Source organism: Solea senegalensis, linkage group LG5 (genome assembly GCF_019176455.1).
Source record: "Solea senegalensis isolate Sse05_10M linkage group LG5, IFAPA_SoseM_1, whole genome shotgun sequence".
In the NCBI taxonomy this organism is placed as follows: domain Eukaryota; kingdom Metazoa; phylum Chordata; class Actinopteri; order Pleuronectiformes; family Soleidae; genus Solea; species Solea senegalensis.
This window is the reverse complement of record NC_058025.1, coordinates 18,259,547-18,275,911: the sequence shown is the minus strand read 5'-3', so window position 1 is coordinate 18,275,911 and position 16,365 is coordinate 18,259,547. Positions and strand designations below refer to the sequence as shown.

Below are 16,365 nucleotides of genomic sequence, written 5' to 3'. Positions count from 1 at the left end.
GATCAGGCTGCATCAAAACTCACTGCAGTATACTACATAAAGTCTCAGACTGGCTAATTAGCAGCTGTCTGACTCTCAATGTCAGGAAAAACAGTTGGCATGTATTTCTCCAACAAAAGAAATGCACAGCAACAACCTGATATTTTTGTCAAAGGAGAGGGGATTAAAATTGTTGACAACTTCAAATACCTGGGCACAATCACTGACTATAATTCAACTTTTAAAAAGCATATTAAAATGATAACCAGAAATTTTAGAGCTAGTTTAATTAATTTTAGACATATTATTCATCAATTACCTATGCATGCTGCTAAATTGTTTATGCATTCAATGATCTTCTCACATCTGTTATATTGCGCTACAAGCTGGTCCCAGGCAGGTGTTACTACACTGAAACCCTTGTACACCATTTACAGGCTGTGAAAGTTCTTGATCAAAAACCAAGACACTACCATCACTGAACCATTATAAAAAAGCATAACCTGTTGACCTTAAACAGTTTTCTGTTCTTTGCTGGCATGTGCTTGATTCATGACCTTGCACCACCACCACTCAAGCAAGTGTGTCACTCTGCAGGGACAATGTAAGGGTATCCAGGGCCTCAATGTGAGGTGATTGTTGCACCAAATTTAGGAAGACCTCTTTTGGGCAATCAGGTTTTTTTTCTGTAATGTTGTTGTTGCTGTTTTCTTGTTACTGATGTTGTCTGTTTAGTATGTCTTTTACTGTCCTTTAACTCCCTGCCACAGATGCAAAATTAGCAATTCAATTAACTCTGGTATATGCCTGGTTCTGTACATGGTCCCTGTCAAATATACTAATAAACTAAACTAAACAACCCTGTTTTAGCTGATTTATAATTATATAAATCAGCAATTATAACTTAGATCCATTGCGCCTTCAATAACCAAACATCAAACAGTATTCCTGGTTCAAACCAAATAATACAGCAAAATCCTGAAATGATTTCTGGTTGATATCTTTTTCTATGTTGCAGTTTGTCTCAGATTGCTGTATGTCAGCAGCCCCTCTCACTGGGTTTTTAAGTTGTGTTGTTTAAAACACAACTTACCCGCAAAAACAAAGGATACTGGAAATTTAATTCAAGCTTTCTAAGGTGTCTAAATGTTTGATGAATCTATAACATCATATGTTTCTAAATGGGAATTCTTAAAGTTTAATAGAAAGAACACATTGTTTATATGTAATATAATTAAAAAAATAAACACTTAATAATTATACAATAAGACCACCCTACCCACAATGATAAGCGGACATTACAGTTTCTGCAAACTAAACTTGATGAACTCTATATGAAGGGGTATATATAAGACCTAGGGATAAATGGATATGCAGCATGTTTCTGTCCATTAGAAAAGACAAGGCAGGAGAGAAATTCAATCAAAGTCTTATGGATCCATGACCAATCTTAGTACGAATCCAGACTTCACCAGGCTGTTACATTCAACTTATACAGACATTTTTGGGACTTACAAAAATTGTTGAAAGCAGAAGCGACTGACAATTTGACATTTCCTACTACCACGAAAAGGGTATAATTACTTTAATTCCAAAACCTGGTAAAGACCCAAAAATTATAGATAATCTAGGACCAATCACTTTACTAAACAATTATTACAAATTATTACCATTATTTACCCTAGATTAAAGACTAATTTACACAAAATTAGTACTCCCAATCTGGCTTTAGGAGATTCATTCATAACAGTGTACGGCTAGTGATGAATCTTTCAGATTATAGTCATTTGATTGATGATGTTTTTATCCTATTCCTTGACTTTTATAAAGCTTTAGACCCTATTGAAGACACTTTTATTTTCCAGTGTTTAAAACGATTCAGCAGTGGACCTATGTTTTGTGACACTATTAAATCCCTTTATACTAATGCAAATAGCTTAGTTTAATTATTAATGGGTACAACACAGTATTTCGCTATTAAACGTGGTGTTAAACAGGGCCGCCCCATTTACCTATTTCTTATGAGTATTGCCACAGAATGCTTTCTGTCATTATTAAAAATTCCTATATTGCTCCTCTCAACGTGCTTGGCATTCCAGTGACCATTAGCAAGCTTGCTGACTACATGACCATCTTTATGAAACAGCTGACAGAGGTCCAAAGCCTCTGGTCTGAATTGGATTAAGTGCAAGTTAATGCCAATTCATCAATGTGATTTTACTGTGGTGTATAATATTCCCATTTAATCTACTGTCAAATACTTGGGCATAATATCTCTAAGGGCTCTTTTGAAATAGATAATAAAAATGTGTGGAAGACTATAGGCCAGACCTAGGCATGATACTGACTTTTCTGACTGGAAAGCACATGGAATGTAGTGCTGAGCGCAGTGTTTTTTGTGATTGACAGGTAAGTGGCAGGTTCGACTCAGAACTCCATGGGAGACGTGCTTGATTCCTCCCAGTTCCATATCGAATTTTTGTGAAATGAAAATCCCTCACAAAACAATCAGGAGAATGTATAATGACATCTCATACCCCATAGAAATTCAATTACCCAAGTTTTTTCCAAGGATACTATCCATTCATTACAATCTAAATATTTGAAATTTCTCTTAAATCCCAAAGCCAAAGAAGTTCGCTTTAAAATTTCAAATGGGATATATCTATCCAGTGATTTGTTACAATTGCGATTTGGTTTTAAAACCATTAAATGTGCAATTTGTGAGGATATTCTCTGATGCTCTATGGATTGATGTACTTGACTGGCTCCACACAAAGATTCAACTTAAACTGTTCTCTCATCAAGACATGGTCTTGTTACGAACAATAACTAAGTATACTTTTTAACTAACAACATTCTCATCCTTGGAAAATTCTATATACACAAATGCAAATTTATGAAAATAAGTCCCAGGTTGTTGTGTGTTTCACAATGAGTTCATTTCATTCAAAAAGCCCTTACCTCATGAAAAACAAAAATGCACTGAAACTATTTAGTGTAATTTGTTAATTAATGAATTAATAAAATTAATTTGTCTTGCTTGTTGTTCTATGCCGTGAATGCACCTGATCCCTTCTGGATCCTTTGTTAAGATGCCATGAATGTCTGTACATGACAATGTATTCCAATAATTATAATAATAATAATAAAATTATACTATCATTATTATGATTATTATTATTCATAATAATCATAACAATAATTTGCATCCCAAAGGAACAGGAAATATGTCACTTCACCGTTCACTTGCTGTAAACGAGTGAAACTACAGTTAAGGTCCCAAGAGTCAAAACTGAACTGGGCAAAAAGGCTTTTAAATTTTCGTCTACCTGGAACGATGTGCAGGACTTGATATTGACAAATCTCTTAGCTCTGGGGGAATTCAAGACAATTTAAAAAATAAGCTCAATTGGTTCTTGTGATTGCACATGTAATCCCACTCTTGTTGTCCTGTAGTGTGTGATTGTATTTTACTTGTGTACCATTGTACCATTCTGTGTACTGCTGTCTTGGCCAGGTCACTCTTGGAAAATCTCAACGAGATTTTTACCTGGATAAATAAAGGAAAAATAATAAATGCAGATTACACACTGAACTCATTTCATTACGTCATGTGATTTCTAGAAAGAGAAAATATTGGTCTAGAAATACTTTTTAAAAAAATCTCTAAGCGGACTCCAGTGAAAATCCATTCCTTCCTGATTTTTTAGTTGTGTTCAAGAAAAGGTTAGAATATTCTACCGAATATGATGAGCTGTACACATTTTGAAAGAATACACTTACTTCATTTACAGTCATTAATTTCATAAGTCATTCGGAGTTTCCATAAGGTTACATTAAGACATATTGTTGTTACCAGGAGTGTGAGAGATGTAATGCTGCCTTTCACAGTTTGAAGATCTGTTTGAAGATAAATCCTCTTTGGATAAATTCTTCAGCACAGTAGCTCAAAGCCCTCTACCGCAGACCAACATCATTCTAAAAGCGTTTCTGTCGCTTCAAATAGACCAGTTGAATAGAGAAATGTCAATAATGGCTGCTGATTAAATATTGGAGGAATGTTTCTTCACTTAACCCGTCTTTTTGAAGAATGTTGCCTAGACTGGACAACCATTTTTGGCCTGCAGAGGGGAGCATTAGTCTTCCGACGAGGAAATACGGCACTCTTTTCGTGGCTGCTATTGTTTCCGACGGACTGTTTACAAAGTAGCAACACCGGAAGTTTGTTTTGACAGTGAAAAGTGTAATGTGTTGCTATGTGTTGTAGCTAGCTGCTGTTTATTACCAACACATCCATACATTAGAAATACCTATTCATTCTTAAGCGCTCACATTGATGATTAAACCGACACGACAATGTTCGCGGGGCTACCTGAGCTCGGAATATCTAACGGAGAAGATCTTAAAGAAACTCTCACCAACTGCACTGAGCCTCTGAAAGCCATTGACCAGTTTCAGGTAACGCTACAGAGAACATTACACGATAGCTGCTAGTTAGAAATGTTTGTATTTTTAAGCACACTCGTCAAGGCGACAGTTGGTGCCTTTAGCCGCCCGCCTCTGCTGTGTGTTCTGTGTCATTTTAGCGTTGTTGTATCAAAAACAAAGTGAATGGTTTGTGTTCTCTTGATGTTACACATTTACCGCAGTCTGTTAATAATAGTGGTGCTATTGTGGAGGTTATGAAGTTATGCTTGGTGGACTTTAAACCAAATGTGTGTTAAATGATCTTAATCTGACTGCAGATGGAAAATGGCATCCTGCTGCCTACGCTTCAGTCGGCGCTTCCATTCCTAGACCTCCACGGAACACCCCGTCTTGAGTTCCATCAGTCTGTCTTTGACGAGCTTCGAGATAAGCTGATGGAGCGAGTTGCCCTCATTGCAGAGGGCAAAGAGGAGGACAGGTGTGACATTATTTGTTTTTGGCCTTGAGTTATGTCCCTTGTAACAACTAAGTTGAATATTATTGTGTCTAATTTCAGATATGGGAAGCTTGAAGAGCTGCTGGAGAAGAGTTTTCCTCTTGTCAAAATGCCATCCATCCAGCCAGTGGTAATGCAGGTGTTGAAGCATCTTCCTAAGGCAAGTGTTTTTAGGGCTGTTTTTTTGGGTCCTTTTATACCCACAGTAGCTTGCTGTTCTGAAACCAGGGTTGTTTCTCCCCTGGAATGGCTTGCAGATGTTGGAAGCAGTTGTTTCAGAAAATACTACTTATAAATAAAATATTTCTCAGACGTGTAACGAAAATGTAGTAGTGTGGATGTTTTAGGGGCCATTCACTTCTTATACATGTGCTAATACATTATTTAAAATGGAGAAACATCTGTTCTCTGTCCACTCTAAAATATGCTTTAAACCTCCATTATGTTTCTGCATGTCATAAACTCCAGGGCAGAGGCATCTGAAACATACATGTATAGATTTGTGATATTTCAATAAAGTATAGTAAAGTATTTATATACAATTATTCTTTTCCTGAGATGGGTGTGATACGAACATTTTATGACTCACACATGAATGTTGTCATACAATGATGTCTGTGTCCAGATCGGCTCTATTACATTTTTATAAATGAGAGCAAATGCTGATCATATTATTTAATCAGTCATTTCCAAAGACTTTTGAAGAACTTTTCATAATATTTAGCACATTCTCCCTCATCCAGGTGCCAGAGAAGAAACTGAAAATGGTCATGGCTGACAAGGAGCTGTACAAAGTGTGTGCTGTAGAGGTGAAAAGGCAGATCTGGCAGGACAACCAAGCTCTCTTTGGAGATGAAGTCTCCCCCCTCCTAAAGCAGTACATTGTGGAAAAGGAAGCAGCTCTGTTCAGCAGTGACCTCTCAATCCTTCACAATTTCTTCAGCCCTTCACCCAAAACACGGCGCCAAGGCGAGGTATGTGGCCCCCATCTTTTTTCTTTTAGCAGCCAAAGTGATTGATTCCCATTGTGCTGTAGTCAACTGTTCTGTGTGCACTGTAGGTGGTCCTCAAGCTGACCCAGATGATCGGAAAGAATGTGAAATTGTATGACATGGTGCTGCAGTTTTTGCGAACATTATTCCTGCGAACACGCAACGTCCATTACTGCACACTGAGAGCAGAGCTGCTGATGTCTCTGCATGAACTGGACATCAGTGAGATCTGTTCTGTGGACCCCTGCCATAAGGTATGAACAGCCCCAAACTCGTAAAGGCCCCATGTTTATAAATGGTGTTTACATGAATAGTACTTACAAAAAGTTTCATAATTGGTCCAGTAGATCACCTTGGATGGCAGCTGTGACAGATAGCAATAGCTTCAGTGTAATCTTATGGGGCAATAGCACCATTCTGAGTTATATGAATAAAAGGTGCTTATTTTGGCCAATAAATGGCTCAGATTGTTATTGTAAGAGTCTGGCAACATTACCACGTCGAAAGATACCGGAATTCCCCTTAAAGCTCTGTGTTACATCACAAGTCTCAAACTCTCAGCCCTCCAACCGATTTCATGCGGCCTGCCACTTAAAGTCAAGTTATAATGACTTATTTCTGTATGTTTTTATTTTTTTATTTACAGATTAATTTTCCTTATAAACACTTGTTTATTGTGAACTACATATCATTCCATAGTAAACTGTATCCTGAAATTCTATAAAATATCACAAATATTGTAACTGTGATATCATGATGGAATATCTTGATATACTATAATTCTGAGCACATAAAACCTCCAGTGAATTTTATGTTGCTTTTTCTTCAAACAGTTGGACTTTTTTTATTGACACTCAGTGGCCCCCAGGTCATTTTTTCATTTTGTAATCCCTGTGTTACAGGATTATCTAATTTGTGTTTCTGTTGTGTGCTGCCACAGTTCACTTGGTGTTTGGATGCCTGCATCCGTGAGAAGTTTGTGGATGGCAAACGAGCTAGAGAGCTGCAAGGTTTCCTGGACGGAGTGAAGAAGGGACAAGAGCAAGTCCTCGGGTAACAGGAATGGGAGGGCTTGCATTTTTTGAAATGGAGCAGCTGTGTCTATGTTGATTGGTTGATTTAATCTGTATGTGTTTTAGTGACCTGTCCATGATCCTATGTGACCCATTTGCCTGTAACACCCTGGTTCTGAGTATCATGAGGAACCTGCAGGAGCTGCTGAGCCAGGAAGGTTTACCCAGGGTGAGTGCAGTATACTGAGCTCTAGGACACAGACAGGGGTTTTGTAGTGCTAATTGACAACTAGGAGGTAGTGATGTGTGAGAAATGCTGCCAGCAAAGAGGAGGAGGAAGACTACTAGCAAGCAAGATAAAATATTTGTGTGCGTGTGTGTGTTGAACAGGAAAGTTCGGACCTGATGTTGCTGTTGAGGATGCTGTCACTGGGTCAGGGAGCATGGGACATGATTGACAGCCAGGTCTTTAAGGAGCCTCGTTTGGTATGTACCACCACCTCACATACATCTGTACATGACCTCATTAAATCAATACATTTGTGTTTGTCGCAAAGAGGGAGACAGGAATGAAAGTGAGCTGTGCCACATGATTTTGTGCATGTTGTCTTATATGTATTGATTTTCCTCTAGTGTTGGTTAAGGTTACTCCTGCACTTGCTTATTATTTATTCATTTATTTATTTAGATTAGGTAGATTTTTATTCTTGCCGCATTTATTTTTATTCTAGTATTGGTCAGGTGGTTCTGTTATTATTCATCATACAGTATATTTTAAGTTTTGTTGAGTGGAGTCTGGAGCCATTTAATCTTACCTATTTGTGCTATGTTTTAGAATTTTTGTAATGTCTGTAAGGTATTTGTCAAAGGATGACAAATGTCTTAAAACCTCAAAACAAATCTACTTATGGGTGCATGAAAAGGAACTTTATTGATTTTCAGATTTAGGACTGAACCACAAATTGATCCACATTCATAGTAATTCATAGAATCTATGAAATATAAATAATACGGGGTGAGTTACTCCCAGATATGTTGACTGTGTCTGCAACCATTAATTTAAATTAGGCTAGTAAAGCAAAACTGGAATTTAAGGGCAAACTGGAGCATTATTTGACAACAACCACAGACACTAAACAAGCAAACCTTATAGGTTGTGGATGGACCCTTTTCACCACTAAATTGTTCACTGTTGTGTGATGCAACCCCATTTATAATACCACCCAGGACTTTCAAGTTTGGAACTTATCATTGAGTGAGATGGGGATAATATAATAAAGGACAAATTCCACGAAACAAAATAAATATTTTTATTTTTGCCTCTCACAACAAAAAAGACAATTTTTGCAGTGGACAAACCTAAATACTCTGGTTTTGGAACTGTTGCGTTGCGTCTCCAATCGAAGCGATACACACCCATTCTCGTCAATGTGTCAAAGTTCACTGGTTGCGAATGTCTGCTTAAAGGCTGCGTGTCGGGTCCACTCAGTTGCACAAGGTGAGAGTGGATACGCAGCACTTCTATTTCTGGTGGATGCCGCATAAAAACGGAATTCAGCTCAAACAGGAGAGGAATTAGGAAAATAAAATATCCAGTTTTCTTTTCATTATAAAAGATCTCGTGTCATCGTATTTGACTTAACTACATCACAGAAAGAATCATTGCAAGCCTAGCATGCTCCTGTTTGTTTGGTCTGTAGAAATACTTCTCCGTTTTGTTGTGTTTACAACATTTACAGTGTATTTCCGTACACTGTCTCTCTCCGCGATTGTGGTGAGATTCCATGCAGAACGATGAGTGAGTAACGTTAAGCAAGTGAGAGCAAATTACGTGATGCAAATTCCAAGATCTCTGGCTCAAAGAAGAAAATTACAAAGACTGGCTTGCCCAAGATCCAAAGGACAATCACTTGGCAAGATGCAGGGCATGTTGCAAATCAATAAAAGTGGACACCATGGGCTTACAGGTTGCCCTACCAAGCTCTATCAGCTCTTTCAGTTTTTTTTAGGGAAATTTAGGGAAATGGTCCTGCAAAGTCCTTGAAAAGACCTTGAATTTGATGACAACCTGGTGTGGGATCCCTGCATTTACCATAAATAGTTAAAAACTGAGTCTGTTTTTTCACTCCGTACAAGTACAAGCCAGATGATGATCATTGCATGAAATCATAATTTAAGAAAACAGAGATGGTAATTTGGTAAAATTCTTTTGGTTTATGTACACCTGCCTTTAGGATTCAGAGGTGGTCACTCGCTTTCTGCCTGCCATGATGTCAGTGGTTGTTGATGATCACATATTTGCCATCGACCAGAAGCTTCCCAGTGAGGAGAAGACCGCATTGTCATACCCTGCTACCCTGCCAGACAACTTCAACAGGTAAAACATGGCAGGAGACAAGGTGATTCACCATGAGCTCTGTTTCCCTCCCCAAACTCATCACCAGCAACATCTGAGAGTCAGTGCCAGCACCAGTAAATATGAAAGTCAGTGCCAGCACCAGTAAATATGAAGAGTGGTTAACCAGAGGCATTGGGGCAGGCTTCTTATTTTATATATATATATATATATATATATATATATATATATATATATATATATATATATATATATATATATATATATATATATATATTTTGCAAGAACAAATAAGTTAAATTATACAATTTTCTTCATTTGTTTGAATTTGAAAAACAAAATCAATAATACAATGTTGCAGATGTGGAATATTCAGGTGTGTAAAACCATTCATAATGAAGAAGAAAAAGTCTGTTAGGTCAGCTTCCAGATTTAAAGATACAGTATATTTGTAGCTGGGAAAATTACCACTCCATCCTATGGCCTCTTTTATGGGTAGTTATCATGATGATGCCCTCCGATAGTATTGGAACAGTGAGGCCAATTCCTTTATTTTTGCCACAGACTGAAAACATTTGGGTTTGACATCAAAAGATGAATACGAGACAAAAGATAAACATTTCAGCTTTTACCTCCAGGTATTTACATCTGGATCTGATACAAAACTTAGAACGATAGAACCTTTTGTTTGAAGCCACCCATTTTTTATGTGAGCAAAAATATTGGAACATGTCACTGATAGGTGTGTTGTGTTGCCCAGGTATGTCCTATTACATTGTTATTCAAACAATAAATAGCACTGAATGTCTACACTCAGTTTCAGATTGGGTAGGATAGGTTTTGCATGTGTAGACTTCAGAAGTGGAACCATGAAAACCAGAGAGCTGTCTATGAGTGAAAAACAAAATCATCAGCAACAACCTCCAGAGGGCAGGAGTTAAGGTATCACAATCTACTGTTCACAAAAGACTTCATGAACAAACATGAGGCTACACCAGAAGATGCAAACCACTCATTAGCAAGAAGAATAGGGAGGCCAATCTGGAATTTACCAGAGTACAGAGACAAGTCTCAAAAATTCTGGCACAAAGTTTAATGGACAAGTGAGACAAAGATGAAGTTTTACCAAAGTGATGGAAAGGCTGAAGTTTGAACAAAGAAACGATCTGCTCATGATCCCAAACATACAAGCTCATCTGTGAAACGCAGTGGAGGTCATGTCATGGCTTGGTCTTGCGTGGCTTCTTCTGGGATGGGCTCATTCATCTTCACTGATGATGTAACACATGATTGCAGCAGCAAAATGAACTCAGAAGTCTACAGAAACATTTTGTCTGCCAATTTAAAGAAACATGCAACCAAACTGATTGGGAGATCCTTCATCATGCAGCAAGATAACAAGCCCGAACACACAAAGGAGTTCATCAGAGGCAAGAAGTGGAAGCTTTTAGACTGGCCAAGTCAATCTCCTCACTTAAACCCTATAGAGCATGTACTGTATTTTACCTGCTAAAGAGGAGACTGAAGGAATCTAAAAAGTGCTGTGTACAGAAGATGTATTGGCAACCTCACAGTTTTGTAATGTTTGTGCAAAGAAGAGTGGTCAAATATTGCCAAGGCAAAATGTGCCATGCTGATTGACCCCCACCTAAAAAGATTGAGTGCTGAAATAAAATCAAAAGATGCCTTGACAAAGTATTGGTTTATGGGTGTGCACCATCAACGAGTTATACAGGGTATCGGTCACATTTAAGGTGGAAAGGGTCTGAAATTATTTATCTTGGTCTCTTTTCAACATCATAAAAACCTGGGTTTTTAACAGGGGTGTGTAAACTTTTTATATCCACTGTTTGTGTATTTCTCCTCAGGTACCTTCAGGAGAACAGAGTAGCCTGTGAGATGGGTCTGTATTATGTTCTCCACATTGCCAAACTGAGGAACAAGAATGCCTTACAGAGGTTACTGCCTGCCCTGGGTGAGTGTTGCTTTCTCTCTCTGACTTACTGTGTGTGTTAAATAAAACAAATATTTTAGTTAAGTTTGACTTTGACTTTGACTTTATTTGTTTGTGCTGCAATGTATTTTTATGTATGAAACTAACTTTACATCCACATGAGTGTGGATGTTATTTATTTTATTTAAGTTTTGCTTCTATGGGTTAAAGTATTTAGTGTGACCTCCTTACTCCATAATATCTCATATCTGTGCTGTTAACCCACAGTGGATACCTACAATGACATGGCCTTCAGTGACATCTTCCTCCACTTGCTAACAGCACACCTCACCCTGCTCTCTGATGAGTTTGGTTCAGAGGAGTTCTGTTCAGTCATCTTCGATGGCTTCCTCCTCACTTCTTTCTCCAGGTGGGTAGATGGTTGCAGATGCTGTTGTATCATTGCTAAAAGCATTGCTAGTTTCACTCGTTTTCAGTACAGCCTGATGGCCTCTCCCTCAGGGTGCGGTGTACACGGTCTAGCACAGGTGTCCTCTCCAGTCCCAGTGACTCCTTCAGTAGCTGCGCCACATATTCCGTGATACTTTTTCCCTCCTCCCGTCTCTCATTAACACCAATTATCGGCAGATTGCATGTTTGGGATCCAAATTTCTGCTCTGAGATAGCAACCTCCCGTTTCAGCTGGGCCATTTCTTGCTGTAGGGTGTAGTGGTGACATCAGCTTGGCTGCTCTCCGCCTCCTCCAGGGAGCCCACCCGGGCCTCCAAAGCCTTGACCGTGGTGCCTGCTTGCTCCATTGCTTTTTTAAATTCTTCCCTCAGCTGTTCCCCTTGCTTTCTGATTTCACTGGCATGGGTCTCCGCTTTCTCATCAATTTTCAGCAGCCCCTTCGCCTCTGCTAACTAAGCCCCGCGGCCATGCTACCTGTTGCTCTTACGTGTATCAGGCATATTAGAGTTACTGCGTGGCAGGCTTGTTCCTGAAAGTGTTGCTGATGTCCAAACTTGGACGAGGTTGTGAGATAAGTGACTGTACACGTCTTCACATGGTGTTGTCTCATCCGGAAGAGTTTATTAAAAACTCTTAATAAAGCTGACTCTGTGCTTTGGACATCATCAGGACATCATGCTCATCGAGAAATGACCTAAACTGAGCATGAACAACTTTTTCCAGGATTTTTGTGATAAAAGGCTAGCACACCATGATCAAGTCCAGGTTTCTTAAGCAGGGGTTGCACCACAGCATGGTTTTAAAAACTTTGGGGGACAACACCAGAAGACAGATTGCTGTTAATAATGGCCATAACTGACTGCCCTATACTAGGAAAAACCTCTTTAAGATAGTGAGGCGGAACAGCGTCACAACGAGAACTTGCTTAATCTGGTCAACCACATCTTCTAAAGCCATCAGAGACACAGGCTCGAACAAATAAAACACAGCTGAGCAAGGAATAGGGTCAGAGGGGTCAGATGCAGAGTAGAGATGAGCCCTTGCAGTAGCAACCTTATCAATGAAAAAGTGCAGGAACCTATTGCCCATTACAGGGGATTCCTCTTTGCAGACAGGCTGAGGGGTATTAAGAACAGATTCAGTCATTTTCAGTAACACAATTTGCCTTAATAAGGTTTGACAGGTGTTCTATTTTGGCCTCTTTAACAGTACTCTGGTGGCAGTGCCAACAGTCCTTTAGGATTTGGTAAGAGACCTGCAGCTTGTCTTACTCCCACCTCCCACCACTCAAAGTTGCTTTATTCTTCAATTCACTTACTGCCAGCACAGCCATCAGGAGCAACTTGAGGATAACTGTTTTGCCCAAGGACATGCTGGGAATCGAACCCTCAACCACTTCCACTTCTTGCTCTCAACTGGGTCTACTACTGATCCCACCATTGCTCAGAGAAACAGCTCATGTTCAACCTTACATAGAGGCATATCTGGTATATTGGTATTCGGGACATAGCCTAAAAATGATTTATTAGCCAAATGACCAAGCTCTAACTCATGCCATCCAAACATTTGTTTGCTTCTGTTTCCAGTAAAGAGAACGTCCACAGACATACTCTTCGAATGTTGCTGCACCTGCACCCCAAAGTTCTGCCATCGTTCATGGAAATCTTGATGAAAACCCTAAAAACTCCCAAACAGGTTGGTTTCTTGTTTACATTTAGCTTGTGCTTTGAAAACCACAGGTGATGTAGTGATAAAAAGTATGAAGTACTGTCTGATATAGAACATCCCCTATGCGGAATACCTTATCCAGTCACATTACAAAACCCAGGGGTCTTTCATATATATCACACGTACAGAATGAGGAAACACAGGAGGTCTATGATTCCAAATTCCTAGGATTGATTTTAGATTTTAGATAATCAACTGGTCTGTAGATATAAGACAAGATATATTTGGCTTTTATCAAATTCTCTTTTCTTAAGTTAGTGTTAGTGTCTTGCCCCAGAATGCCTCCTGATTTATTTAAAGATGAGACAATAAGAGAGTAACTAGGAGCACAGTGAATGGTAACAGTAAAACACTGCATTGTCGCATGTTTAGACAGTTAGCTTTTTCTCTAAAAGGCTGTTACTCTAAAGGTTAAATGTTGGCGGAAATCAAATCAGAGCTGTTCTAATTGTTGAATGTGTGTGTGCTGTCTGTCCTGCTGTGATGCATTTCATTGTGTTGAATTGTGTGTTGAAAAGTATTTGTATTTTTTCTAATGTATTATACAAAAATCATGGCAGTGATTGGACTGGAGTTGTAAATTGGCATTTGCTATAAACTGTGCATCACATCAGATGCATGCTCTGTCTTCAATCTATATAAATAAATAAATAAATGAATAAATACATTCATTCATTCATTCATTTATTTATTTAATTGGGACTGGATCTGTGTTGTCTGTGTCACCTTCAGACAGGACATATGCCTGCTGCCGGGCTACTGCTTTAATCTGCAGGTTTTGCTAACAACAATAATAATAATAATAATAATAATAATAATGATAATGATAATGGATTCAGAAAGTGTTGTGTTTGTGACATATTCTTGAACTGACATCCTGAACCAGTGGCTTTCAGAAAATGCATCCAATCCAACTTTATTTGTAAGGCACTTTAAAACAACCACAGTGGGGGCGCGCTAGCGAGCCACAATGGAGTAAGACACACTTTTGTGAGCTCCTGCAGAATCTTGACTATTAACATATATTATACATCTACGCTCAAAATCATACACTAAATGTAGTAACTGTGTAATTAACACCACACGGCGAGGTCAGTTGGCTTCAGAACCAACGTTGATGGCAGAAAATCTCCGAAAATACAAATACGAAGTTCTGTCCAATACAAGGTCTTAAACTTCCATGGCTAAAAGTCCATTCAAAGCCGACCTGACCCCATCAGTACCTGGAGTAAGTACAAGCATGGACACCGCAACAATCAAAGCTGACATTCTCTCTTCAATGAGAAAAGATATATCGTCAATTATCAGAGAACTGAAGATTGTAAAGCGTGGTCAGATGAAGTTGTATTGGTACAAACTACAGTTACGGACCTCAAAAAGCAAGTCAAAGATTTAAAAGAAAAGTGTATACATGTATATTGGTGACATAAAGAGAGCAATGGGCCAACTGCCTGTGTCAGTCAGTGTGTGTGGCACAGCTCCGTCAGAGCTGAAGCAGAGCTCATCGCTGCCTCACTATTCACCCGTGTATTTGAACAGGAAATGTGTAAATTCAGCTATTTTTACCATAGAAATGTTGAAATCATACAGAAAACTTATTTAGCAGAAAAGTCAAGTGGGCAAATTGATTTTCTTTTATCATTGTTAGTATTTTACTTGTCATTGATAATAGGGGAGGCTCTGCCCCCCATGACTGCATATCACTAGTATAATAGTGTACGTGAGATTATTATTTGCCACAAACATTGTGATCTGTGAATCATTCCTGTAACTGACACACTATGTTGCTGTATCTGCCAACCACAGTGCAGTGAGCCGCTGAAGGAGCTCTACACTCAGCTGACGGATAAGCTGGAGGCCCAGAAGAAGAGCCCTCCACCACCAGAAGAAGCACCATCCCTGGACCTAGGACTCCACCCAGTGACTGTCCCCACCACCGCCGCCGCCGCCACACCTACCACTCCTCTCTGAGATTGAGATGCAGCACAGATCTTTACCAGACAGCTGGACATGAAAAGACTGTACGTTTCACATTATTCTTCATTGTTTTTTTAATTTGTCATTAATTAGTTTCTTAAGATGTTTGTGGATGTGAGGGGTCATTACATTTGTAAACTTAGTGCTGTTACCTCGTGGTTCAAATATACAGTATTTTCATATGTACCTGGTCTATCAGTATGTTCCATTTTAACTGTCAATAATGCCAGAAAATGTGTAAATAAATGATTATTAGAAATTCAAAGCAGTGTTTACTGTGACTAGGCCACATCTTATGCAACACTGAAACATCTCTGCAGACACTTGGGAAACCCACAGCTGAAAGAAAAAATGTGTGGTGTTTGTAGATTGTACTGGGGAACTTTCTCACAGAAAAAAGATCCTCCATATAAACAACATCATGTGACATATTAGTAGTGCACATGACAGGAAGTGTCAGTTGTGACTGGCATGTCTAATTGCTCCTACACATGTAGATTTAATGACTTTTCTGCGAAGAGGAAGCAACATGATCTCAGTGTAGATAGATTAAAGTGATCTAAAGTGGTCTTTAGATCTTTAGCACTTTTCTAATCTTGATGACCACTCAAAGGTGCTTTACAGTTTTGCCATTCACCCATTCAGGAGTGACTTGGATTTTAGTGTCTTGCCCAAGGTCACATCCCATCTTCCAGCTGAAAGACGACCTGCTCTACCATTGATCCATCACCCTATAAAGTCTGGTTGAATGAGGCACAAGTCAAGTCAATTTTATTTATTTATCCCAACATCACAAAAACAATTAGCTTGAAGGGCTTTACAGTCTGTACAGTGACTCCCTCTGTCCTTAGACCATCCCATCGAGCGAGGAAAGACTCCACAGGGGAAAATGGGTGTCACATGTACAGAAACAAGTTCAGCAGATTACAAACAAAACATCAGATAGAGAGAAGATTCGAGACCAGGAGCATTTAAAAAAATAAAGAATT

The 16,365-nt window shown here is 38.9% G+C and overlaps 1 protein-coding gene across 1 annotated transcript; it reads left to right on the top strand.

The window, feature by feature from the left end:
• The first annotated feature begins 4,180 nt into the window (after positions 1–4,180).
• nelfb (negative elongation factor complex member B) lies at positions 4,181–15,641 on the top strand. The gene is made up of 13 exons (XM_044026782.1): positions 4,181–4,440; positions 4,728–4,888; positions 4,967–5,066; positions 5,650–5,880; positions 5,967–6,152; positions 6,839–6,951; positions 7,038–7,140; positions 7,302–7,397; positions 9,146–9,288; positions 11,136–11,242; positions 11,489–11,630; positions 13,258–13,366; positions 15,206–15,641. The coding sequence occupies exons 1-13, from the start codon at positions 4,339–4,341 to the stop codon at positions 15,368–15,370; spliced, it is 1,758 nt and encodes a 585-aa protein (XP_043882717.1). The 5' UTR covers positions 4,181–4,338; the 3' UTR covers positions 15,371–15,641.
• The last annotated feature ends 724 nt before the right edge of the window (positions 15,642–16,365 follow it).

Excerpts from the sequence above, each read along its gene's own strand:
- nelfb (XM_044026782.1), top strand. The coding sequence starts at position 4,339 with ATGTTCGCGGGGCTACCTGAGCTCGGAATATCTAACGGAGAAGATCTT. Across the intron at positions 4,889-4,966 it reads GAGGGCAAAGAGGAGGACAG|ATATGGGAAGCTTGAAGAGC; the intron begins GTGTGACATTAT and ends GTCTAATTTCAG. Across the intron at positions 5,067-5,649 it reads TGTTGAAGCATCTTCCTAAG|GTGCCAGAGAAGAAACTGAA; the intron begins GCAAGTGTTTTT and ends TCCCTCATCCAG.